At 42.6% G+C, this 26120-nt stretch overlaps 1 protein-coding gene across 2 annotated transcripts; it reads left to right on the top strand.

The window, feature by feature from the left end:
• Positions 1 to 6996: 6996 nt before the first annotated feature.
• On the top strand, positions 6997 to 24763 carry LOC147998921 (disks large homolog 5-like). 2 transcript variants are annotated; one of them, XM_087595882.1, is made up of 6 exons: positions 7015 to 7203; positions 20076 to 20181; positions 21247 to 21406; positions 22610 to 22753; positions 23386 to 23548; positions 24261 to 24763. In XM_087595882.1, exons 2-6 carry the CDS (start codon positions 20100 to 20102, stop codon positions 24288 to 24290), a joined length of 579 nt encoding a protein of 192 aa, XP_087452008.1. In that variant the 5' UTR covers positions 7015 to 7203; positions 20076 to 20099; the 3' UTR covers positions 24291 to 24763. The 2 variants fall into 2 exon arrangements, with proteins under 2 accessions (XP_087452009.1, XP_087452008.1); XM_087595883.1 differs by lacking the exon at positions 20076 to 20181 and having other exon boundaries at positions 6997 to 7203.
• Positions 24764 to 26120: the final 1357 nt, after the last annotated feature.

The raw sequence follows: 26120 nt of genomic DNA, 5'->3' as shown, positions 1-26120 counted from the left end.
GGAAGAGGAAAGTGCAATATTGGAAACACCAGTGAAGGGAACCTCATGCTGCTTGTGGGGTTCTGCTCGTTGCACCAACGTCACCAAAGGAGCACTGCTCACAGGCCTGAGTAAGATATACCATGAGCTTTTATCAGAAAAATAAAATACACAAGAGATATAGAGGGTGGCACAGAAACGTCTAAAATGAGGCTATACACATCATTAAGTGGATAGAGCAAGGTCCCAGCACCTGTACACTGGGAAATGGCCACCCCACCAAACACAAAAGCATCTATCATAGTCAAAAATGAATACTTTATAGAATGCACCCACTAACACTGATTGATCACATCCGTAGTTCAAATTTTGGGGGAAAATTCATGGCCTTAACTATCTTTGTCTCAACTTATATAGCAAAAAATAAGAAAGAATGAGAAAAGAAAAAGTCAAAACTAAAAGCTCAAGCTTCTCATATGAGGATTGCAGGAAGTGTTATATGGGACTCAGTTCTGATTAGGCCATTTTAGATAGAACAGTGCATAGTGACCCTTAATGTGATGGACCCTATATAAAGCTTTTTGCAATATTGGAATTTTAACAAACCTCATCCAGAACGTACGGAAGAGGCACCATGTGATCACCATGTCCTTACTCTGCATCAGGTTATTTTTCTGCATCCTTGATTGTCAGGCATATAACAGCAACAATCTGAAATAGCTGGTAGACATGGAAAAACATGGGTAAAACTATAGTTGTGGGTTACACACCTCAACTGTGAAAGGCTAATGCTGTCTGCACAGTCCTTGGAGGCCACTCTTATAAGCCTATTTATTGCAAAGTGAAAGAAGGTTTATCTGAGCTCAAAGTGATCCTGGCCAGCCAGGTAGAGGGCAACATGTGATACTTGAGACCCTGTTTAAATGAGCACAGAAATCCACACTTCATTCAAAGCATCATCTACGAATTCTCGATTATTTACCATTCTCTCCCTACCAGTCGTTCTGTTTGGAATGGTAGAAAACAACTGGAACTGATCTTTCTATTTTAAGGACCTTGATCTCTCTTTTTTTAGGTCCACATTAAGAGTGCATACAAATGGACATCACCATCTGAACATCTTAGTATTATCTACTCTGTATATATAGCATAATACTGTGCCTATGACAGTCTTAAGCTTCCTTGAGTGTAGTTGCCCCATCAAGAAGTGTGAAGTTCTGAGTTCAAACCCCAGTGATGCTTTAAAGGGACTAGAAGAAAGCCATCAGAGATACTCCACTTCTTTGTCCTTAGATTAAATCAAGTTGACACAATGTGAACCTGGTGGGCTATTTAACCAGCATCTTTCTCCCAACCCCACTTCCACGAGTTCAGTCCATGGCAGAATTCATCCCCCACCATCCTAGATATTTCTTTGTATATTTCTACAGGAGCCAGGTTTCTTCTTTTTAATAGAATTAGTTGTAGTCAATCAACTGCTGCCCTATGTGAGAAATGATTAGTATCTATTGCAACTTACCACAGTGTATTTGTGTATACAAGTACATTATTGGAAATCCAGCATTACTGAGGGATTGGAAACCAGTGCTGTGGCCTTGCCTTTCTGTGCCTCTTCCTGGCTCACAGGCAGCAGGGGGCAGACCTTGAGTTCCTCTTCAGGGACAGAGTGATGTTGAATGGGCACTGAGCAGGCAGAGAAACACAGCTGAGGCAGCTCCTTTCAGTTATCAAACACATCATCTCCTTCCCATCTTAAGGGCTACTCCTGAGGTCTTGCCCCCATACCTACCTTAATAGCAGTGAATTTGTTACACAGCAGCCAGCTCTTTCCTATTGCTCTGTAATACGCCTCCACATCATGGATGCCAAGAAAAACACTAACAAAGAACAAAAAACTCTGACGTTGAACTGTGTGGTGCTGGTCACATACCCTGTTATGTTCTGTATGTTATGAGGTTTGTTAATCTTAACAAGTTCCCCAAGTGTATTCTTCACATAGGAACCAATAGATTCAAGGAAAATAGGAACAATTATGTGTAAAATGGCCTGAGTCAGGGCCCACAGACCGAAGCATTTCCAACACTTGTGCACCAGCCCATGTGGATTTTGCAATGAGCGGGGCCTAGCAATGTCCAGTACACAGTTGTGAGCTGTTGCTCTGGTTGAACTGTATTGGTGTGTGCATTAATAAACTACACCTATTTAAATGAATTCAGTGTCCTGTGGTTTGAATCCAGACCCCTTGACACCAGGTCTTCCCTTCTGCAGCACTCGGGAAAAAGGCTAAGTTTAGGAAAGGTGACGTCTTGTCATAAGTTATGTGACAAGAGGGATGGTGAATGATCCCTTGTGATAAGAATCAAGGTTTCCTCTGTGGTATTTAGGTCTATACTGGCCCTGTGCAACAGCTTCAAGAACCCATTTCTGATTTTCCTTGGGATTCCCGTGATGATGCACTCAGACAGGATTGGAAACAACCAAAACGGTGGTCAGACTTGATTTATAAAATGTAGGTAACATTGCAAACTTATGTTGTAGGATATTTGATCATATTGTCATCCCCAATATTGTGTTATTTACTTAGAAAAATACCTTCTGGCTGTGTAGTTCAGCACTAGCACCAATATTTCACCCTAGAGCTATTTTTGTTTGTTTGTATGTTTGTTTTTTGTTTTTGTTTTTGGATGAACAAGTACTTTCCTATTTTGTGGCCCAGCCCTATCTCTTACTTCTTTGCACAGTCATAGAGAGACCTCAAACATATACTCAGACAAAGCCAGGGGAGTGTATAAAAGGGCCTAAGGCAATACCACATAATGACATTGAAAGTGGGCTCTCTTCTTCATGCACGCCTCCAGCTCTCCTGACATCTACATGAATTATAACTCCTAATGCAGTGTAAATGATGTCTGCGCTATTGCTGAAGGAATCAGGAGAATAACAACTGTAAACATTCCACCATGGATAGAATTTGTGGAAAGAGGCAACTGGCAGCCAATGAGAGGGGTCTACAGTTAAAGGGGCTTGCTGTCAAGTCTGATGAGCTTGACTCAATCCCCAGGACCCACGTGGTAAAAAGGAGAGAACCAAGGGACAAGCTGTCCTCTGGCTTCCACTCATGTGCTTACATGTATGTGAGTATATATGTATATGTCTGTATGTACGTGTGGATATGAATGTGTGTATGCATGTATGTGTATACGTGTATATGTATATGTGTGTATATGTCTGTCTATATGTGTGTATAGGTGTATTTGTATGTGTGTATATGTATTGTATGTGTGTGTATGTGTGTATGTATATGTGTATGTGTGTATGCATGTATGTGTGTATGTGTGTATGTGTGTGTATGTATGTGTGTATGCATGTAGGTGTGTATATATCTGTGCATGAGCATGAATGTGTATAGTCATGTATATGCATGTGTTTTCAGGTACGTGTATTCGTGTTTATGTACGAATGTATGTGTGTATATGTATGTATGGACACACAAACACACACAATGTTAAAACATAAAAAGCTCCTTGGAGTATTCACCGTGCCTGGATAAGTGGTGACCATGTGGGGGAAACACATGTCCATGTAAGCACACCTGTTCACGTGCACTGAGCAATGCCCAGCCTGGTCTTGAGCTCACTACCTGCCCAACGATGAGTTTCTGCCCACCTGGTCTTCTCAGAGCCAGGCGACGATTGTTCCTGCCATTCCAGTTCTGTTCCAGTTTCTCATGCCACAAACCTTCTAGCTTGAATCGCACCTACTGACGCAGGAACCTAACAGCCTCCAACCCAGTGAAGTAAGTAAACTTCTTCCTGACATCCTCAGGCTTGGTGTCCCCCATGAGTCACAGGGAGGAAGGATGGCATGCACCAAGGAGAAGGGCCATGGGCAAGGAAGACAGGATCATAAGTCAGTCATCCCTGACACCAGCAAAGTGTGTGCTTCAGAGCTGGCTCTGCTCACTCTTGTCCCAGTGGCAGGACTTAAGAGTGGTGCATACCTGTCACCCAGCGCTCAGAGACGTCTGATGCATGACAAGCAGGAGTTCATGGCCATCGTAACTAATGGTGAGATCAAAGCCAGCCTGGGCTGCATGAGACTCAGTCTCAAAGCAGGCAAGGAGGAACTTGCTATATTTGAGCAAGGAAGCTGCCATCCTCCTGGGTTCTAAACATTCACTGCAATACAGAAAGATGCTAGGGCTAGTGTGGCAGAAAGTAGGAGACAGAGAAGCCAGGTTAACCCTCACTAATCTTCTCATGCTGTGTGAGCTATGAGTAGATGGTGCCCTATACACTGTGGACAGGATGGTCTCTCAGACAGTTCAGAAAGCCATGGAGGACTCCAGCAATTCTCCACTTGGGTGTCACTTGAGTCTTATATGTGTGTGTTTACAAGCCAAAACATAAAATCCATAGGTGACTGTGTGAATTCAACATGGCCCAGCCATGTGCTGGAATATTATTCAGCCTTACATAGGATTCAGATTCTGATCCTTGAACAGGAATGAGAATGGTAGCCATTCTCCTAAGTCAGACCTCCAGGCAGTGCAAAGACAAACTAACACTGTATGACACCACTGAGGGCTGCAGTGTCACCAGTTATATAAAGACAGAAAGCAGGAAGGTTTACAGAGCCCCAGGGGTGACACGGAGGGGGGAGGTTGGAGGGTAGGTGTGTAAGTGGGACTGAGCCTCAGAGGAATCAGACATGGCTGCAGAATATGCATGTGGTTGCCTCCCATACCTGTGGGTGCTGCCTCCTCAGAAAGGCAAATACAGCAAAAGAAAGGACCAGAGGGGACAGGCTCTGACCTCCTGTAGACACACACAAATGACGTGACAGAATGTGCACACTGCTGACTTGCTGCAGGAGCAGTTGAGCTTCCAGAAGGGTTGAAAGAGGCTGGAAGGGCTGAGCATGGCACTGAGTTCAAGGACATAGCTTTAGGTCCTGGGGAACCTACGGTGCCCAGGCCCCATCCTGCTGATACTGAGGGACACAGCTGACATTCAGGGTGATGGCTGGGCTGGGCTGGGGAATAGGTGTCCACTCTCACCTGCCTCAGCTTGAAGATGCGCTGGGTGAAGTAGGACTGCAACTGCTTGTTGGATTCATTGATGCAAATCTGCTGGAAGCTATTCTGTTCAAAGTCCTCAAATCTGAATATGGCCAAGACACCAATGGGCAAGCACTGGGAGATAAGGTTTGGTTATAGCCGGGGCCTCCTGGAAAGACTAGCCCTCCTGAGAGGAGTTGCAGCAGAGGGGTGTGTTTTCCTGACCAGTTTGGTACCCAGTGTTTTTTACCAAGGGTTCCTTTATTACTTCTTGATGGAACCAGGCCTGCATATATCCAGGAAGCATTGGGGTGGAACCTGGGCTTGGTGCCCACATGCTGGCATCGCTGAGGGTGAAGCCTAGCCTATCACACTTCCAGACACCGAGTACAGATGCCTGGGTTCCTATAGAATGGCGGTTCTTACCGTTCCTAATCCTGTGTCTCTTTATTTCAGTTCCTCATGTTGTGATCCCAACCATAAACTTATTGGAGAGCTACTTCATGAGTGTAACTTTGTTACTGTGAGGAACTGTAATGTAAATGTCTGGTGTGCAGGAGCTCTGATGTAGAACCCACAGATTGAGAGCAGCTGCTGTAGAGGATGAGAGTCCCCTGCCAGCCCTGGTGTTTGCAGAGATCCCCTGGGTTCCTAGTCTCCATGGCTTTCCCAAGGACAGGGTTTATTCTTGGCCGTCTCAGGGCCCGGGACCTCACAGAAACAGCCTCTCCCATGTCCTTCCTGTTGAGGAGAGCGTGTTTGGTCCTCAGCACAGACCAGTCAAACAGGGCGCTGTATAGACACTTGGCCAGGGGTCTCCTGCAGTTATGGCCTCTGGACAGAGGGGTTTCTTACCTGGGGTGGGGCAACCATGCCAGGTACAGGCAGTGATGCTCAGAGTCAAGACCTAGTTTTGTCTTATTTTCATAGACAAAGTTGCCCAGGCTGGCCTCGAACTTGCCATGTAGCCAAGGATAATTAAACAACTGATCCTACTTCCTCTACCCCCCATGGCCTGGCATTGCAGATGAGTGTCACCAGAGCTGGCTTGTCACAGCTGCTATACGGCTCTAAGTCAGGGGCCTCATGTGCAGGAGTGTTATGACTGTGCCATCCCCACACTGCAACCAGGGTTTTCACCTTTCTCCTGCTGAAGTCTGCTTAATCCTACCCTGGACCCAGGACACAGCAGCTGTGGGAGACTCAAAGCCTGGGGCTTCAGCACAGCATGGGTACTCAGCATGGCATGCAGCCTACAGGGCTGTGAAAAAGCCAAGGAAGTGCTTCTCAGCTCACCCCCTGTAGGAGTGTCTAGTCCATCCTTCTCTCCATGGACGCAGACATCTGCTTCCAACTGCCCGACATGTCCCTCGGGTTTTGAGTTTCCTGGATGCCATGTCAATGCCACGACACAGAGTGCTGCCTCTACTGGGGACACTCACACAACCTCTCTGGGGGACATCTGAGCCAAGCAGGGATTGGGTGCACTGCAGAGAGGTCAAGTCATGTCGTGAAGTACCTTGTCCCACAAAGGCTCACTGTTCAGGGAGTTGACTGGAAAAGTAAGCTTATGCCCCTGGGCAGGGTTCCCCATAGGGAGTGTCCCACACCCTGCTATCAGGTCTATTCCTGGTGCCATGCAAATTCAATTTGCAAGACCCAATGCTCTGGAAATGTCAAGAGCTAACGGAAATGTACCAGGAAGTGCACACCATAGCAAAGGGAGAGGATGGCACAGAGACCTATGCTATGGGTTAAAGGGCACGGAAAGGCCACCTCGAGCACAGGGGTCAGTCACCTCTTTCACAAAAAAGGCAAATGGTCAATGCTCTCAGCTCTGGGAGCCTAAAGGGCTCTGTGGCTCCTAAGCCCTGCAGCTGCAGCCAGAAGCAGCACTGAACAAGATGTAAATGCTGAGTATGGCGATGTCAATAAAACTTTATTTAAAAAACCAAATTGGTGGTGGTGCTGGTGGTGGTGGTGGTGGTGGTGGTGGTGGTGGTGGTGGTGGTGGTGGTGGTGGTGGTTGCGGACTGGTTCATTTCAAAGCATGCTGGAGTGGCATGGCCACTGAGCATCGGGAAACACAGAAAGGAATGTGACCGGACGCAGGGCTCCTAACACCCTAGACGTCGACCTATGGCACTGGAACAGGGTCCCTGAAGGTAAGTCTGGACAGTCAGATAAGGAAAGTACATTTTATTACAAGGAAATGGGACAAGATAAATTTTCTCTTCATCTTGCTATGCTTACGCATCTTTAAGAGTGCAGGGAATTCATGTCTCTCAGTCTGGTTTAGAAAAGTGTTTAGAGACAGCAAGAGTAAACTCCGTGGTTCCCTGAAGAGGGTTCCAGGGATTCTGATATCTGGGTCAAAGTGAATGTTAAGGAGAAAAAGGCTGTCAGGCAGGGCAAAAAGATTCCAATTTCTGGTCTCTTTGGGCTGTAATTTTTACTGTGTTCAAGGCCATGAATGCAGACAGGGTAATGACGAATACAGAACAAGAAGCTAGAGCTTCATTAAGACAAAACGAAAGTAAAAGTTTTGCCCTCTGCACCACTGCCTGAAGCAGGTTTTTCTAAGTCGTTTCCCGAGGATGGCATGTTGACCATTAGATTCACACGTTGATAATGACGAATTCACCTGCTTTTTCTTTTCCTATAATTAGGCCAGCATCGATTCAAGGTGTGGCCCAACCGACTTATTATAAAGGATGATACTGGTTGGTTGAAAAATGTAGTAGCTTTTTATGAACCATATATTAAGTTTTTATGTATATTAAAATTAACATTGGAAAGAACAGTGGTAGGAGAGGAAGCTGGAGGACAACTGATGCAAATGCTTGCTTTTGAAAATGCTAATGAAGAGTACAGGAGAGCGTTATTACCTATAGAGGAGGCTGGGGATATTAATGCTTATATGAAGGCATGCAAGGGTATCTTTTCTGAAAATGGAAAGATGCATATTTGGCACGTATTGATCCAGATAGAGTTATTAAATTATATGTTTAAATACTCTTGAATATCCTACAGGCACTTTCGCTCAGGATGAGTTGCCTTTAGAGTGGGTTTATATTAAATAAAACTTTAACCAAACATTAACAAATTATGAGGAACAAATTTCTTTAATTATTCAGCAAGGCATACAAAGACCTGTTACACTGTGGGGATATGATTGTGCTGCTCTTGTTTTCCCATTAAGCAAAGATAAAGTGGAATATTTAATGTAGATGTCTGAGGTTTTTCAATTAGCCATGATTTCTTACACTGGAAATATTGAATTTCATCCTCCCCATAGTAAATTGTGGGATTGCTTTAAAAAACAAAAAAAAATTTGATAAATACACTAATTTCTGTTGATCCATTACCATCAGCCCTTACTGTGTTTGCAGATGGCTCTAAGACCAAGATGGCTTATTGGACCAAAGATTAATTTTGGGGACAAGAATCTTCTTTTGGGTCAGTACAACAAAATGAATTATTAGCGGTAATTAATGTATTCCAGGATTTTACTCATGATGTAAAAATATTATAGCTGAGTCTGCTTATGTTGTAGGAGTAGTACAGAACATTGCGACTGCTGTTGTTTCTACATCTAAGCCTATATTAAATGTTATTCTCACATATTAAAGGACTATTGTTATTATGAAACTCTAGAATATTCATTACACATACTAGATCACATTCAAAATTTCCAGAATCTTTAACACTTGGCAATCATATGGTAGATCAATTAGTGGCATTTGCTACCCCAGAAGAACACAGTCATAATCATGCCAATACAGGATATTTACATATTAAATATAAGCTTCCCTATTCTTAAGCCAAACAAATTATTGCTAATTGTCCTATGTGTCAGTCTTCTCGTATAAAATGTATTCCATCTCAAATTAATCCCAGAAGGATGCAACTTAATACATCGTGTCAGATCGATATAACCCATATTTCTGAGTTTGGTCGCCTTTCACATATAGATGTAAGCATAGATAATTTTTCAAAATTTGTGTGGGCTACACTATTGCCAGGAGTACGCACTGCTCATGTTATACAGCATCTATTGGAAACTTTTGCTGTTATGGGACTGCCTTCTAAAATTAAATTGATAATGGACCAACATATATTTCTTATCAATATAAACAATTTTGTCAACGATATCATATTGTACATATTACTGGTACAGAACACAATACACAAGGACAAGCTTTTGTTGAAAGAATTCACCATAACCTGAAATGACAAATTATAAAATTAAGAAGGGGGAAAAGAGATGGCCTTATGCAACCTGAATGGAGTTTGCAGACCAGTCCCAGAGCTATATGGCACAAATATTATACGTTATTAATTTTCTTAATTTACCACAAGGTGAAGTTATATCAAGAGCCGATAGACACTTTGTTGAACTTCCCCCCAGAAGGCATGGAACAGACAGTATGGATAAAAATTGCCCGGGATGCTGAATGGCAGGAAGGGACATCATTGTATATAGGGGAGAGGGTTTTGTCTCATTACAGGATGGGAGACTATTATGGTTACCCGGGAGATGGATCCAAGCACAGAATAATAAGAACTGCTCCCTACCCTCAAAGGAATCCAGTTAAACCAGCTACATTTTCTCCTGATGGATGTTCTCAGGAGATGAGGAGGTGTCCTCCATTACTGAGGCCCTGGCTTCTCTTAGTGTCCACAAACAACAATGGATAAGGATCCGTGCAGTGACAACCCTATTACCTATGTGGGGTCAGGTGAAGCGATTAAGCACTGAAAGGAATAATTTTGTCTCCTTCAGGAAAGTCCTTTACTGCTGAGCACTTATTCTTAGCAATGTGTGTTTTACTCATGGTTTCTTCTGCTGCGGCCAATGCCAGTTATCGGGCTTATATTGCTTATCATGATGAAATCCTACTACTTTTCTGTTAGTAAATATATGGATAATGACACAGAACATGATTGGAAGTTAATTCAAGCCTATTTAGAGGGTAATGAAAGTGCTTCAAAAGTAATTAATGCCTTGAAATATGATGTTCGAATGTCTTTTGGTAAACAGCTAGAAGATACTACTCCTATGGAAATAGCGAAATTATTGGCTGATCAATTGACAGGATTAGATCCCAAGGCTTGGCTTCAAAGGATTTTCCATAGCATGGGAGGAGCTAGTTTTGCCATAATCTTATGTACATTATGTATTATGTTGCTTTATTTTTCCATGACTAAACCCCTACAAGGACCTTTAGCTATGTTATGTAAAGTGTTACTTTAAAACAAAAGAAAAAAGAAGGAATTGTTAAGACATAGAGATGCAGCTCCCAGGCAGGGTCAAGAAAGGCCTGGTGACAGATTCAAGTAGGGGCTGGAATGCCGCCCTGGAGAAGAAAATGTTTTTCTCACTTGGCCTTAAATTATGTTCTCCTGTGTCCCGTTTCTGTGGAAGTGGTTCTAACGCTCTCTTGGTAATGGTGAGTATATTTTGATTATAATAAGAGAGGTGATTTGTTATATGAATATTTTTAGAAGAAGCTTTTGTTTATTCGTCTTTCTTTGTTTAATCTTCCCTCATTGTTCCTGGTATCCTGGGAATAATAATTTTATGGTATCTTGACACAATGAAAATTGTAGTAATGCATATTCTTAGCTTAATAAGGATTAATAAAGCTTGCAACTGCGTGCAGTTTCTTATACCTTTGCTCTGCACCCCCTGTGTCCTGGGGGTATGCGACCATACCCAGGGCCCCAACTCACTACACATTGACAATGGGTCACCGCACAAAACACAGAAGCATCTACCTTAGTCAAAAATGGACATTTTATTGAATGCATACACTAACACTGATTGATCACATCCATAGCTAGGATACTAGGGGCAGATGCGTGGCCCAAAATACATTCCTCTAAACCTATAAAGCGAAAGAAAGAAAGAAAGAAAGAAAGAAAGAAAGAAAGAAAGAAAGAAAGAAAGAAAGGAAGAAAGGAAGGAAGGAAGAAGAAAAAACACAAAAAACTTAAGCTTCTCATAGGAACTTCGCAGGAAGTGTTGTCTGGCGGTCAGTTCTGATTAGGCCATTTTTGATGAAACAGTGCATAGTGACCCTTAAAGTGATGGGCCCTATATAAAGCTTTTTGCAATACTGGAATTTTAACAAACCTCATCCAGAACATACAGCAGAGGCAAGGATGTGATCACCATGTCCTTGCTCTCTATCAGGTTATTTTTCTGTGTCCTTGATTGTCAGGCATAGAACAGCAACAATCTGAAATAGCTGGTAGACATGGAACAAAGTGGCTAAAACTATAGTTGTGGGTTGCACACCTCAACTGTCAATGGCTACTACTGTCCTCAGAGACCTCGGAGGCCCCTCTTGTAAGACTATCTATTGGAAATTGGAAGCACTGACTTCAAAGTGAACCGGGCCAGCCAGGGAGAGGGCAACATGGGATACTTGAGACCCTGTCTAAAACCAGCACAAAAACCAACCCTTCATTCAAAGCATCATCTATTAATTCTTTATTATTTACCACTTTCTCCCTACCAGCCTTTCAGTCTGGAATGGTAGAAAAGGACTGGGAATGTTCCTTCTATTCTAAGGACCTTGATCTCTCTTTCCTTAGGTCCACATTAAGAACACATGCAATTGGATATCACCATCTGAACAACTTAGTATCATCTACTCAGTATATCTAGCCTAATACTGTGCTATGACAATCTCAAGCTTCCCTGAGTTTCGCTGACCTAGCAAGAAGTATGAAGTACTGAGGCCACACCCAAGTGATACTTTCAAGGGGTTAGAAGAAACCCATGAGAGATGCTCCACTTCTTTGTCCTTAGATTAAATCACATTGACACAATGTGGGTGGACTATTTAACCAGACATGTTTCTCCCAACCCCACCTTTCTGAGTTCAGACCATGGCAGAATTCATGCCCCACCACCCTAGATATTGAGTTTAGTGATATGTAATTATTATTTAAACCTATGCATTAAATTTTGTCATTTTGTTAATTTTTGTGGTTTTCACAGTCTTCTTTGATTAACTTTTCTAGTTTTATTAATTTATCCCCTGTGTTCTCTGGTATTTTGTCCTTCCCTTCAAACTAAAGTATTTCTTTTAGGATCCTCTACAGAGCTGTCTTACTGGTTATACGTATTTTGTTAAATTTATTTTTAGTGTGCATTAGTCAGCACAGTAGCTTGGCAGCTACCTGCCCTCCATGGTATTAGATCTACTTTCCAAACAATAACGCTAACTCTTACAGGCTGTTTAGCATCTTGGCTGCTCTTTGTTCCCCTTGGACAGCCCTCAGGACCAGGCTCTCCTCTCCCTTAACCATGGCTGCTGTCCTCTTCCTCTCTCCTCTCCATCACACATGTTCTTCCTTTATTCTCTGGCAGCTTCTTCTTCCTTCTTCCCTCCTCATGATCCTCTCTAGCAAAGCCCTCAAAAGGTCACCTCCCCCATCTCTCTGCTGTGCAGCTGTTGGCTGGTGGCTTCTTTATAATCACAGTTAACTGGGAGCAGGGTCAGTTATTTGGGGTTAACCAGTCTAGAGTTCTACAAATTAGCATTAAAGTACAAGCAGCATTAGGCCACTTCACTACAGGGATTTTTGTTTGTTTGGTTGGTTTGGTTTAATTTTCATTTACCTTTTTATTTGTTATTTTATTTTTGGTTATTTTTTATTAATCGGTTATTTTATTTATTTACATTTCAACTGTTGTCCTGCTTTCCAGACTCCACTCATCAAACCTTACATCCTGTTTCTGCTCAGCTTTGCCTATGTGACAGTGCTCCTGCACCCACACATATCCATCACCACCTCATACCTCTAGGATCTCCCTTTGGTGGGGCAATAGGCCTCACCTTGAACCATAGAGCATCCTTGCATACACTTTGGCTGGCAGTTTGGCCCCTGGGAGCTTGGGGATTAGGGAAAGAGGATCTGGTCAGATATTAAAGCCAATGATTGCTGCTTTCTCTTCTTTTTCTGGTTATAGGTGAAATTATGTTTGTGTGCTTCTCTTTTTTTAAATTATTGAGAGAAGATTAATTTCTTGGTTTTCCTTGGGTATAGTTTAGTTCACTGTCTTGGAGTTTTCCTCCTATTAGCCTCTGTTGTGCTTTCTTACAGAAAAGAATTGTTTAAATTTGGTTTTGTCATGAAATATCCTGGTTCCTCCTTTTATGGTGAGTGTGGATTATGCTGGATATAGGAGCCTTTGTCTGTATTACATCTGCCCAAGATTTTCTGACTTTTAGAATCTCTGTTGAGAAGTCTGGTGTAATTCAGATACGTCTGAATTTATTTGTTACTAGATATTTATACCTTACCCCTTTTAATGTTCTTTCTTGATCTGTGCATTTAGCGTTTTCATTATTATGTGAATGGAGGAATTTTTCTGGTACAATTAGTTTGATGTTCTGTAGGCTTGTTGTACCTTTATGGCCTTTTCTTTCTTTACCTTATGGAAGTTTGCTGCTATGATTTGTTGAAGGTGTTTACTGGATCTATGATCTAGAAATCTTAATTCTCTTCTCTATCTATTATCCTTAGGTTTCAACATTTAATTGTGTCCTGAAATTCATGGATGTTTTGGATTCAATAAACCATACATGTTTATCTGAGATGGGCGTTTTGTGCTTTGTGGGATGACCTCCTTGACCCCAGGCTGCATGAAGAATCTCAGCTGACAATGGGGACATAAATTATGAGTATGTGTAGCAAGACCCAGGCCTCTTCCAGGTTCTTAGATATTAACTGAGAACCTCAAATACAGTAGTGATGTGATAGTGTGGTGTGAATCTAGTTACTATTCTCTATTTTGATATAGATGACTCTTTTTGTGTCATGGTCAGCTTATAATGACTAGAAGACCTAAGCTTGAGAATAACCAAAGACTACATTGCTTCTCTAGCAGTTGAGCTTTTAAAAGTCCTGGTGTGACAGCAACTGTTGGTGGACATTCTGGATTATTCCTTCTGTACTTTAACTCTCTGTGTCACTTCCACCATCAGTAAGTTAGTTCAATTCCATAAATTGGAAATCCATCACCTGGAAGAAATACTCTTTTTTTTAAAGATTTATTTCTTTATTTATTATATACAAGTACAACGTGACTGTCTTCAGACACACCAGAAGAGGGCATCATATCTCATTAGAGATGGTTGTGAGCCACCATGTGGTTGCTGGGATTTGAACTCAGGACCTCTGGAAGAGCTGTCAGTGCTCTTAACCACTAAGCCATCTCTTTAGCCCAAGAAATACTTTCTGAATATGATCTGAGATTGGCCATGGAAAAAGGGTAGCTTGAACTGTCCCACCTAGGTTCTGGGCCTGCACAGGCCTGCTCTCCAAAAGAAACCTGTGTTCACAGCTGTTGGCTGGCTAAGAAAGATTTCACGAGACGTGATACACAGCCCTCGGCTTCTGCTTCAGTCATCTGCACAATTTTTCCCGGACGATATCCTCATACCTCCAGCAGGCGGGTGATGAAGCTGTCCACTCTCAGCTCCCCTTCAGCCATCTTGTGGGCACCAGACTCTCCTCCCTGCAGCAGGAACAAGGGCTTCTCCATGGTGGCTGCAGCAGCAGTGGTGGTTTGGCATTCTCACCTAGGAGGCCCTATGCCTTTCTACCCCAGTTCCAACTCACCTCAGGCCCGGGCCTTCCCCCCATCCACTTCCCACGGAGCAGGGAGAGCAGCACCCACTAGAAATAAAAGGGAAGCCCTTGGTCCTGCCAAGAGTGAACCCCCAGTGAAGGGGCTTGTTGGGGGGGAGGGTGGCAATGGGAGGAGGATGGGGAGGGGACACCAATAGAGAAGGGGAGGGGGAGGGGTTAGGGGGATGTTTGCCTGGAAACCCAGAAGGGTAATAACAATTGAAATGTAAATAAGAAATACCCAATTTAATAAAGAAGGAGAAAAAAAGAGAAAAGTGTCACACATTTAAAACAGAAGAATATGGACCCTAATTTTAAACCACAGCCCTGTCAATTAACTAAACCTTTAAAAAGCTCAGAAAATCAGGCCAAACAATATTTTCTCGGTTTATGTATCTGTAATGTCGCATAAATAATAATGTCCGTTTCTTGCTATTGTGGAGGGAATTAAATAGATAATATGTAATCATGGAAATTTTGAAGTACCATCCATTTTTCTGTTCATTAAATCACTCTTCCTCATTTCATTGATCAAGTATGTATGTTTTCTTTTCATAGTTACATGTATAATAAAACCAGTATAAAAACCTTCAGAATTGTATAAGCTTTCACTTTTAACAAATTAAATTAGTTGTTCTTTGTATTTCTGCTGAACATTTAAATGTTCTTTATATGTCCCAATGCTAGTTTATTAGGTACCTATAAACTTTAAACTCTTTGCCTGAGAGCATGAGTACTATTTAGTTATATAGTAACTACACTCAGGCTGTCTTTGTATTAGAACCAATTATATCAGACTCTAAGAAAAATTACTATTGCTTTAAAGTTTGTGTGTGTATGAGTGAGAGTATGAGTATGAGTGTCTGTGTGTGTGTGTGTGTGTTCATCCATGATCTCACTATAAATTATTATCGAATGACCCATAAGACTGTGGAGAAACCTGTCTATGTGCATGCAGAATTATGTTACTACTGTTCCATGGCACCTTGCAGGGAACACTGAATTAGTGGGCCGCTTTAATAGAGCCTAAAACCAGGGTATGCATGGTTTTCGGGGAGATTGTGATGTGCAAAACCACAACAGAGATCAGCAGAAGCTTCATTTATTCCATGCTGCTGTTACCAAGAGGAGGCAAAGCCTCATCCCATAGAGAGTCTGGTAGGATCTGATGAAAGGAAATAAACTCAGGGTTGAAATCAAGCCTTTAGAAACAAAGAGAAAAATACAAAGTCAAGGAAAGCAAGAGCTGTCTTTTCTTCCTCTTTTTTTTTTTTTGAGAAGATCCACAAGAGAGACAACCCCTTCCTCAAACTAACAATGCACAAGAGAGACAATACATGAATTAAAAATCAGAAATGAAATGAGGGACATAACAATAGACACCGAGCAAATTCCAAAATCATTAGTTCTTACTCCCGAGGACTTTACGCCAGAAAACTGGAATATTTATTGGATATTGTTGATTTTGTAGACAGATAACAATTACCAAAGTTAAATCCAGATCTGGGAAGGTATCTGAATAATACCCCTAAGAAAATAGATACACTCATTAAAGGTTGCATACATTATATATTATATTGCTTTCTTTTTGCATGATTAAACCCCTTCAAGGACATTTAGCTATGTTATAGAATGTGTTACTTTTAAAACAAAAGGACAAAGAGAGAAATTGAGGAGTCACTGAGAGACACTTCCCAGACAGGATCAAGGAAAGACGGCTGAGAGATGCAAGCAGGGGCTGCAATGCTGCCCTTGAGAAAGAAATGTTTTTCTCACTTTACCTTACACTATGCTGTACTGTGTCCGTTTTTTGTGGAAGCGGCTCTCATGCTCTCTGGGTTATGACAAGTATATTGTGATACTAGGAAGAGGGGTGATTTGCTATACAGATATTTTAAGGAGAAGCCTTTGCTTAGTCTCACTTCTTTGCCTAGTCTTGCCTCGGTTGTTCCTGGTATCATGGGAATAACGATCTTATTATATCTTGCCAAAAGGGAAAGTGAGGTAATCCATATTCATGCATATATAAGGGTTAATAAGCTTGCAGCTGCATGCAGTTGCATCTGCCTTTGCTCTGCATCCCCTGTGTCCTGGTTATTTGTGACCGTACCTGGGCCCCGAACACACTAGCTGTTGACAAGCATCACCCTTCTCAGTGTCAGGTTTATTTTCTTTCTTTTTTGAAATCTATGATGTGGAGGCGTATTACAGCAACAATATGAAATAGCAGGCAGGCATGTATGAAAATTGCTGTGTTTAAGCTAGGTGTGGGGACAAGTCCTCAAAAGGAGCTGTTAAGATGGGAAACAAATAATGCATTTGTTGCTGGAATTGAGTTGCCTCAGCTGTGTTGCTCTGCCTGCTCAGTGTCCATTCAACATCACTCTGTTTCTACAGAGGAACTCAAGGTTTGCCCCAGCCGCCTGTGAGCTGTGATATGGGCAGAGAAAGGCCAGGAAACAGTGGTGATTTCCCACTCCTCGGTTATGCTGAATTTTCCACTACTGTACTTGTATACACAAGTACAGTGTGGTCAGTTATTATAGATATTTGTCATTTCTTACAGAGGGCAACTATGATTGACTAAACCCAATTCTATAAAAAACAAAACTCAGGAAACCTGGCCCTTGGCAGCAATGAATCAAGAAATATCTAGGATGGTGGGGCATGAATTCTGCCAAGCAATGAACTCAGATAGGTGGGGTTGTGAGGAAGATGTATGGTTGAATAGCCCAATAGATTCACGTTGTATCATCTTGATTTAATCTAAGGACAAAGAAGTGCAGTATCTCTGATGGCTTTCTTCTAACCCCTTGAAAGGTTAAGTGGGGTTTGACCTCAGTTCTTCACTCTTCTTGCTGGGGCAGCAACACTCAGGGAAGCTTGAGATTGCCATAGGCACAGTATTAGGCTAGAAATGCTGAGTAGGTGATACTAAGTTGTTCAGATGGTCATACCCATTTCATTTGTTCTTAACGTGGACCAAAGGAAAGACAGATCAAGATCCTTAGAATAAAAAGATCATTTCCGGTTTTTTTCTACCTTTCCTGAATGAAAGACTGGTTGGTAGAGAATGGTAAAAATTCAAGAATTGGTAGATGATGCTTTGAATGAAGGGTGGGTTTCTGTGCTGGTTTTAGACAGGTTCTCAATTACCTCATCTTGTTCTCTACGTTGCTCGTCAGGTTCACTTTGAGCTCAAATAAAGCTGCTTCTACTTTCCAACAGGTAGTCTTACAAAGGGGCCTCCAAGGACTGTGAGGACAGCATTAGCCAATGAGAATTGAGGTGTGTAACCCACAACTATAGCTTTATCTGAAAGACCCTCAGACAGAGGAGACTCTCGCTCCAGTCCTGAGGACAATCACCACCCCATGAACACACTGGACTCAGTCTTGATGTAAAAACAAGAGGTTTACTTTGGGTTACCAATGCACTGGGGCTCGACATGGTCCTCAGGAGGAGGGATGTAAGGAGCCTCAAACAACAGAAATGTACAGCTTAAACAGTCATTTATGATCACACAGTTTCATTAGCTCAGCTATTTCGGTGCCAAGAATAACTAGGCAGATGTTTCTCGTCCTGGGATAAGGCCGAAACCACATCAATGTAGCTATTTCAGTAGGAAGGACGTCTGACTTGATATATGTTTTCTTATCCTGGGGTTCCCAGGACAAGGATCAAGGATATCTGTCTTGGCAGGTGTTTCTCTTCTGGAGTTCCCAGGACAAGGCTATAGCTATGTCAGCCTATAGCACAGCTGCATTCAGTACCAAGGACATCTCACTTCTATAGTGGTCAGTCAGCTTCCCAGAGATGTTTCCTGTCTTGTAATTGCCCTGCAGTAAATATGTTCTATACCCTCTGTTCTTATGGTCGGGCAGCTTCCTAGAGAGTGGGTGGGAATGTGCTTTCTGTACTTTCTGGTCTATTGTCTAACGTCTAGGGGCTAAGCGAGGGCCAGCTTAAAAGATTCTCATGCTTAAGAAATGGCTGTACTGATATCAAACGGGGATCTTTCATATCCACTTTCTTCCAAGTCTACCAGCCATCTCAGATTGTTGGTGTAATATGCCTGACAATCAAGGACACAGAAAAATAACTTGATACACAGCAAGGACATGGCAATCATATCCTGTGTCTTTATGTATGTTCTGGATGAGGTTTGTTAAAATGACAATATTGCACAAAGCTTTATATAGGACCCATCAAATTAAGGGTCACTATGCACCGTCATAGCTAAAATGGCCTGGTCAGAAGTGACCACTGGATCTCTCTTCTGTAACTTCACATGAGAGGCTCGTGCTTTTTGTGTTTTTTATTTTTGTGTTTTTTTCTTATTTATTTATTTATTTATTTATTTATTTATTTATTGCTTTATATGTTGTCAGGAAGATAGTTCAAGTCATGTATCTGCCCCCAAAATCTGAGCTTTGCTACTAATACTGTAAACAGTATTAGTGTATGCATTCAATAAAATAACTTGGTTTTTTTTTTTAGTACGATAGATGCGTTTGTGTTTTGTGGGGTGATCCATGAAACAGGAGTGAAGATGCTTGTTTCTTACTCTGTACACTGAGTTATGTCTCTAGGCTTGTCCTACTCCTTTGGCTGCATCCCCCCCCCCACATCTGCTGACTATTTTATTTTTCACATGAAATCACACGTTATAGCTTAGAGAGGCCTGTAAGCAATCCTGCTTTGGTAACTTAGGTGCAGAGAGGAGAGCCCCACACTCAGCCTGAGGGTGCATTCACTGGTGGATCCAATATTTCAGTTTCCTCTCCTAACAGATCACCACGTTGTTGCCAGGACCATAATGAATGCAATTCTTTCTCCTAAGGAATCTGGTAGCAACTGTCATATGTTAAGCACAAAGCTTCAGGTTGTACCTATAACACACACCCACATTGCAACCTACCCTACAGGCTCTTTCTGGGTGTGATTTCATGCACCTGCACATGATGAGACAGGAGACCTCTTTGGCTACTTATAGGAACTGGTGTGATTTCTCAGTAATCTTTAATGGGTAATATTGCTGACTGAGGAGAATTTGAGGTAGGATGAAACATTTCTGTGCAGGGATTGGGGAGGAAGCACTCATTTAGATACATAGTAATGACTTAGGTTTTTCCAATCAAGCCTAGAGCAAAATTTGGCTTTGGAAGCATGTGGTGCTCAGTGGCTATGACACAGGGAAGTCTCCTGAAAAGGGCACATCAGCGCTTGCTCAGTACAGGGAGAACATTAGCAGGGAGGCAAAGTCTGTTCTCCATGACATCAGCAGACCCTTCGTGGACATTCTATTGTCTCCTAGACAGACCTTGGAATCCCTGTGATGTCACCAGTATCGTTGTGACAACCAATTCCCTGCTTTTTCTCTTAGTGTCCAAAGGATATATCCACAGACATGTTTGCCCGTCTTTGTAGGCGCTTTGGGAGAGTTGATGTTGATAGAGAAGAGTCTAGAGTGAAGCAAACGAAACCTAAAGGTAATGATGGACACAGGACATGGGGAATGTGGAGTAAGTTCTGGGCAGTGTATGTTGAGCTTCCTGTCAGGGGTGTGTGTGGGGGTCTTCTGCTGGCCTTTATAGCAATGTGCCACAACCACTGGAACATCTCCACAGATATTGAATTCCATGATTATCACAATTCCTGAAAGTCAAGGTTTTCACATCATTAGTTTCTCCATAACCACGTGGAGGATATGGCACTGCCTATGCTATTATTGGGTGAACTTCTAGTCTTTACTTTTACAGTGCATTCGGTATGTTAAATTGATATAATAACACCATCAGGAGTCGTGGAGGGTATAACTTTTCTGAATTAAACAGGGCATCAATGTACTTCACTTTCATTGCTTCTTTAAATTAAGTGACTAACTGACAGTAGTAAGAGGTAGAGAATTGTGCTCCTGACATGACCTTATATTCGTAGAACTCCTCTGACTACCGCTGGCTGACGGGGCCACTCTTACCTTCATATATTAGAGGTTCTGTGTGGAAGATATTTTTCTACAGTAGCCAAACTATATGGGGCAGGTAGAGAAAGAGCCTGTAACCTACTGACACTTCTGGGGCATTTGTCATTTCAGTAGGGGTAATTAATAAGTCTGTTGACCATGTCCTCCCCCTACATGACATTTTAATGCAAAGTTATTGGACTAGAGTAACAGTGTAGGATATCTGAGTATCCCTGATCAATCAAGTCATTGTGGATGCTGAATTGATGATCTGCTTCTGAAACCAGAGGGGTGAGGGTCCTGAAACCAGGTTGTAGCCTGCGTACCTGATAATAATCCTGGAGAAGGCATCTCTCTGGTACTTGTAAGCCTGTGTGGGCGGGCATAGGGAACACCTGGCTGCTTAAATATCTTGGTCTCTATATAGTAGTGGGGGAACTGTGATCCACTTAGGAGGCCTCTTACACATAGACCAAACTCCTTGCAGTGACACTGGCTTCCAAGCATGTTCTCCTGTTTGGACCTCACTGTGGTCTGTGTATGCTCTATGCATTCGCCCCATGCAGGTTCACTTGTGTTCTTCTACCTACAGAGGCCTGCAGACAGACGTCATCCCCTGAAAATATCCTAAACAAGGTGCAGGGCAATGAGGAAGAGGAGAGGCTGAATAGAGAACTGGAGCTAACTACCAAGGAGAGAAATGAGCTGACAGATCGCCTCCTTTATGTGACAGGTGGATCCATGAGCAAGAGGTATGCATTGCTCCAAACAAACGACCTTGTTCTAAACCTCATCTCCCATAGAGAGGAGATTCAGAACCTGACCCTTACTGAGGAGTGAGTTTGGAAATGGACTCTCTGATTCTGCCTGTTGAAAATCTGAACTTGTGATGTGAGTGAATCATTCAGGGATAAAGTCACTGGAGCATGAGTTCCCAGTGTACAATTGGAAAGCCCTTGACAGGTGGCAGTTTGCAAGGTTCTAGGTGCTGTGAGTTTGTGGACAGTGATTGTACTTGCTAGGAAGGTGACTGAAAGCTATCATATCCTGGCAGCACCCTTAGGTGACAGGTAACACATTGTTCATCTCCATGCTTAACTAGAAGGCCTGAGGCTCAGGCCTGTTCCTTCTTGTCTGTGTGCCTTAAACTCTGAGACAGTAATGGTGCATACATTTCTACTGATTCCAGTTGTGCCCTTTCCATATTTGTCTCTCTTTCTCATTCTCTGAGTCTGTTTACTTTTCTTTTCTTGTGGGTGTGTCCCAGTTTGTGTGTCTGTGTGTGCACAGGTCTGCATGCATATGCACAACTTTTATATGTTTCTATGTCCCTCCACCCTTGGAATTTAAGGGTCTGTTTTTTGACCTCAGCATATACCTGTATAATAGTTTCATGGAGGTGTAAGTGCTTTATTTTGGAAGCCCCACTTTCAACAGTACAGTTCTTTGCCTTTGTGGTCACATTGGTCTATACATTTGTATGCCTTGGGCAGATTATAAGTTTGTGGCAATATCTGGTCTCATCTCCAGAATTATGTGTACTGTCTGCCTCTAGAATATTAGTTATTCGGCTTGTAGCATTCCACTTGTCAAAACAGGAAAAATGAAATAAGAGGTTTCTGGGTGTGTGTGTGTGTGTGTGTGTGTGTGTGTGTGTGTGTGTGTGTGTGTGTGTGTGGTTGGGTAAGCTCTATGGCCTAGGCTCTTGACAGCATAACAGGTTTGAATGCAGATCCAGCCCTCCTGATTGAAAAAAGTGAGCCAGGGAACCCTTTATCTGGGTGCTTAGCTTCTGTTGTCCTGGGCACACAATTCCAAGTTTCTGAAGCTGAAGAAGATCCAAATATGTAGAAGTCAGAAAGTGTCCTTCCAGGGCTGGGGTAGTACAGGGCACAGCCTGAGTTCATATAATCCTAAACCTCTATGTTCATTGGGTTCTATCTTCCTGGGGCCAGCCCCTACTTCAGGCCAAATCCATTTTATGAAAACTTGAAGATAAAGGAGAAAGAGGTCATGTCATTACTGCACAACTTAGACACAAAGAACATTGAACATCGTGAGAAATTTCAGGAGCTCAAGAAGGACATTAACTTCTATCGGTAAGTACTGGTCAGAAGGGCCCATCACTTGGGGAATGGCCATGTCTGCCTCTCTTTGTTCTGGACCGGAGGGTCTGCAGCTCTGGGCCCATCTCTTCTGCTGTTTAAATATCACTGTGCCGTGGGTCTTTTGGACTCAGTTTCAGTTCCATAAGAGACTGTCATTTATCACCACAGTGTCTATGCATCTTTAGAAGGCTCTGGATAGAACTACACTGATTCAGGCATCAGTGTGTTATTAGGCCAACCTGCGGCTCTGGTGTCAGACCAGGTTTAACAAAGCTCAATGTGTGGACCACATGGTTAGCATGACCTCCCTTGGTTCTACTGTCCTCTTGTGGTTGTTTACTGCCTACTAATTGATGCTGTCCCGATGCATTGGGCTCTCATGGGTAGTTGTAGATCCCTTGTTCTTTTGGACAGACATGGACTCTTATTTGTGCTTGGGTCACAGAAACAATTTATTCTTCCCTGGATTGGCCGTTTGCTGTTTGTGCAGAAGCCTTACATGTATGGAGATGTATTCTATGAAGTCTTTATGGGTATCTGGGTCCTGGTGGACTTTGTGGGATTTGGCAGTTGGAATGGGAGGAAGAGGCTTCAGGATCTTACTATGCAGAGTGTGTTTCCAGCAACCTGCACAGCCGGCTCCTGATGGACAAGGCATGTATGAAGAAGAAGTTGGTCACATTGAAGCAGGAGAGCAAGGAGGTACAGCGATATTTGTTTGAGTTGAACCGGAAAGATGAAGACGAACAGGAGAAGACCAGCAACCTCCAGACCCAGCAAAATGTGGTAGGAACAAGCAGCTGAGTCAGATTAACAATGTCTGATACCGTTTGCCTATTGGATACATCTTTGCTTCCCCTATCACCTTTCTAATCTCCCCACACCCAATCAGTCACCCACTTCATGTGATAGAGTTATTCATTGCCCTGCTGTGCACAAGTATTCTTGGATGTTAAACACTTTTCAGAAACTGAATTATTGGCAATTATACTTCTCTGCCCTTTTTGAAAATGCAGTCCAGAAATGGTGACAGAGGAATAACATATCATATGACTGCATCTCCCTATCAAAGATTGGATGCTATGAAGAGTTTTGAATGAGTTCTTGGTCGTGTGACAAAGGTCATACAGGGGTCATGTTATGGTTGGAAGCACCTTGTAGGGATAAGAACCAAGTGCAAATGGCAAATGAGTCCTGGTCATTGGCTTTGATCTGGGTATCATGTGGCCTTCTCTTTCTTCCTGCACCCCAATTAGGTCTCTCCCCATTTCCCCATTTCTGTTTTGCACTGGTAGAGTCTGAGGAGCAGCTTGTTCTCCCACAGTACTGTGAGGGTTGCTGGTGATGTTCCCAGCCTGCAGAGATATCAGCAATGATTTCAGTGAAAAGATCAGTGCTGTCTGTCCAATGTAGTTGAGGGGACAGAAGGCAGCAACTTGACAGCTGGTATGCATGTCCCCACCAAATCAGTGTCTTAATAGCTGCCTTCTCCTCCCAGGTCTCAGAAACTGCAGGAGACATGGCATAGGACAGATCCCAGGAAGACAGCCCCCTGAGGAATGAGTTTCTCTCTCAGGAGTTCCCTGTGACGACAATCCTCACAGTCAAAGACTTTTTGGGGGAATATTCTTCTTCTCAGATAATTTCCTCAATGTATAGAAACCCTAAATTTATGTATCTGTATGCCAGCCTGTCTCATTGACGTCTTTCTCCTCTCTCCTACCGACAACACCATTTGAGAGACAACTGAGGGGACTGCCTTGACATCTCACGTCCTAGAGGAGAAACAGCACTACAACTGTGTTTCTAAATATTCATTAAGAAAATGCTGTTAAGAAATGTTTTTGGTTATGATTTTCATTGAAGTTTTCTTTTTGGTATTTCATAGTTATATATTCTTGTTACTGTTTTTCATTTTTTTATACCGTTTTAGTTGTTCATTTTATGCCTGTTTTTTGTAAATTGTATTCCTTATGAATAAAAATTGATTTGTAACTCTTGACTCTTAAGACCATCTTCTTCAAGGGTCCTTTCCCCTCCTGTAGACTTAGAACTGACAGCTGGATATGGATCTTTGCATGGTCCAGGCAGCATGGGTAAATAGGGAATTCAAAGCCACCAAGGGGTACACAGGGTGATAGTGTCTTTTGTGTGGATAATGTGACTTTTTTTATGGACACACACTTTATGATGTAATCACTGACATACTGTATCCATGCTGTCATGTGTTCTGCTCATCCTAGTCTATATCAGTCTACAACACACATTCCTTATTGACTGTGTGCACCAGATATTGAGTAACACACACTCATGCCTGTAGAGGTGCAGAAAAAATGACAACTTTCACAAAGGAATATAGAATAATCCTAATCGAGAACCATGTGCCTCAGTTTTTCTTACAATACAGCATTATTATTAAACCATAAAGATAATGACCATCAACGTCATTTTGGGAAATAGGTTTTTATAGGTGCTGTTTCACTTGATCATTCATATGCTGTGTTTTTTATTGTTGCTGATTATATTTATTTTTATCATGTAACTCAATGGATCTTTTTTTTTTCAAATGTATGTCTGGGCCACTCCTGAGTGCATTTCCCTCATGATCCAAAAGAGGGAATAGCATTCCCCATTGTAGATGATTGTTAGGGACCATGTGGTTCTTCTGAGAGAGCAGCAGATGCTCTAACCTGGGAGTCATCACCACAGCTCCTGTAGGTAGCTTTTGTCCTTCCAGGGCATGTGCTGTACTAGGTGGACACGATCACCTCCCATTTAGGAGAGAGATCTCAGGAGATGTGTATGTACAGGTGGTTGAGCAGTGCCTGCTCAATGTGGTAGGCTGCTAGGCAACCAACTGAACCCCAGCCCTGCTCCACCTGCATTCTTCGAGGCAGAGTTTCTATAGCCCAGGATGGTCTAGAATGCATCATCTACCTATGTCTTTTTTCCACTAATGCTAGGATGAGGAGCATATGTCCTCCACACCCTTCTTTCCAAACAATGAACATGCTCATGGGCTGATTATCACATGGCCATGAGGGAGGTAAATAACACTCAGCCAAAACAGAGGCGCATTCCACAGTCACACAGACAGCCTGGACAGATCTGACACGATCAGCACCAGGTTTGACTGCCACTACTTGAAGCAAGGTCCTCCAGTGTTAGGACAACCATTCAAACAGCAAAGAAGGAACCTGTTCCCAGCATCCGAGGAGTGGGAGACCCAGAAACCCATGTGTCAATGTGGCCATTTGGAAAATGGAAGAGGGGAGGCAGGGAAGCAGCCAGAACTGGACACAGTTGCAGGGACCCAGGCAAAGAGGGAATATTGGGGCAGAGTCCATGAGATGTCAGT

The sequence above is a fragment of the Rattus norvegicus genome, chromosome 19 (assembly GCF_021556685.1).
Source record: "Rattus norvegicus strain SHRSP/BbbUtx chromosome 19, alternate assembly SHRSP_T2T, whole genome shotgun sequence".
In the NCBI taxonomy this organism is placed as follows: domain Eukaryota; kingdom Metazoa; phylum Chordata; class Mammalia; order Rodentia; family Muridae; genus Rattus; species Rattus norvegicus.
This window is presented reverse-complemented; position numbering and strand designations above follow the sequence as displayed.

Coding starts and splice junctions, on each gene's coding strand:
- LOC147998921 (XM_087595882.1), top strand. CDS start 20,100: ATGTTTGCCCGTCTTTGTAGGCGCTTTGGGAGAGTTGATGTTGATAGA. Junction 20,182..21,246: donor GAAGCAAACGAAACCTAAAG/GTAATGATGGAC, acceptor TTCTACCTACAG/AGGCCTGCAGACAGACGTCA. Junction 22,754..23,385: donor AAGGACATTAACTTCTATCG/GTAAGTACTGGT, acceptor GTGTGTTTCCAG/CAACCTGCACAGCCGGCTCC.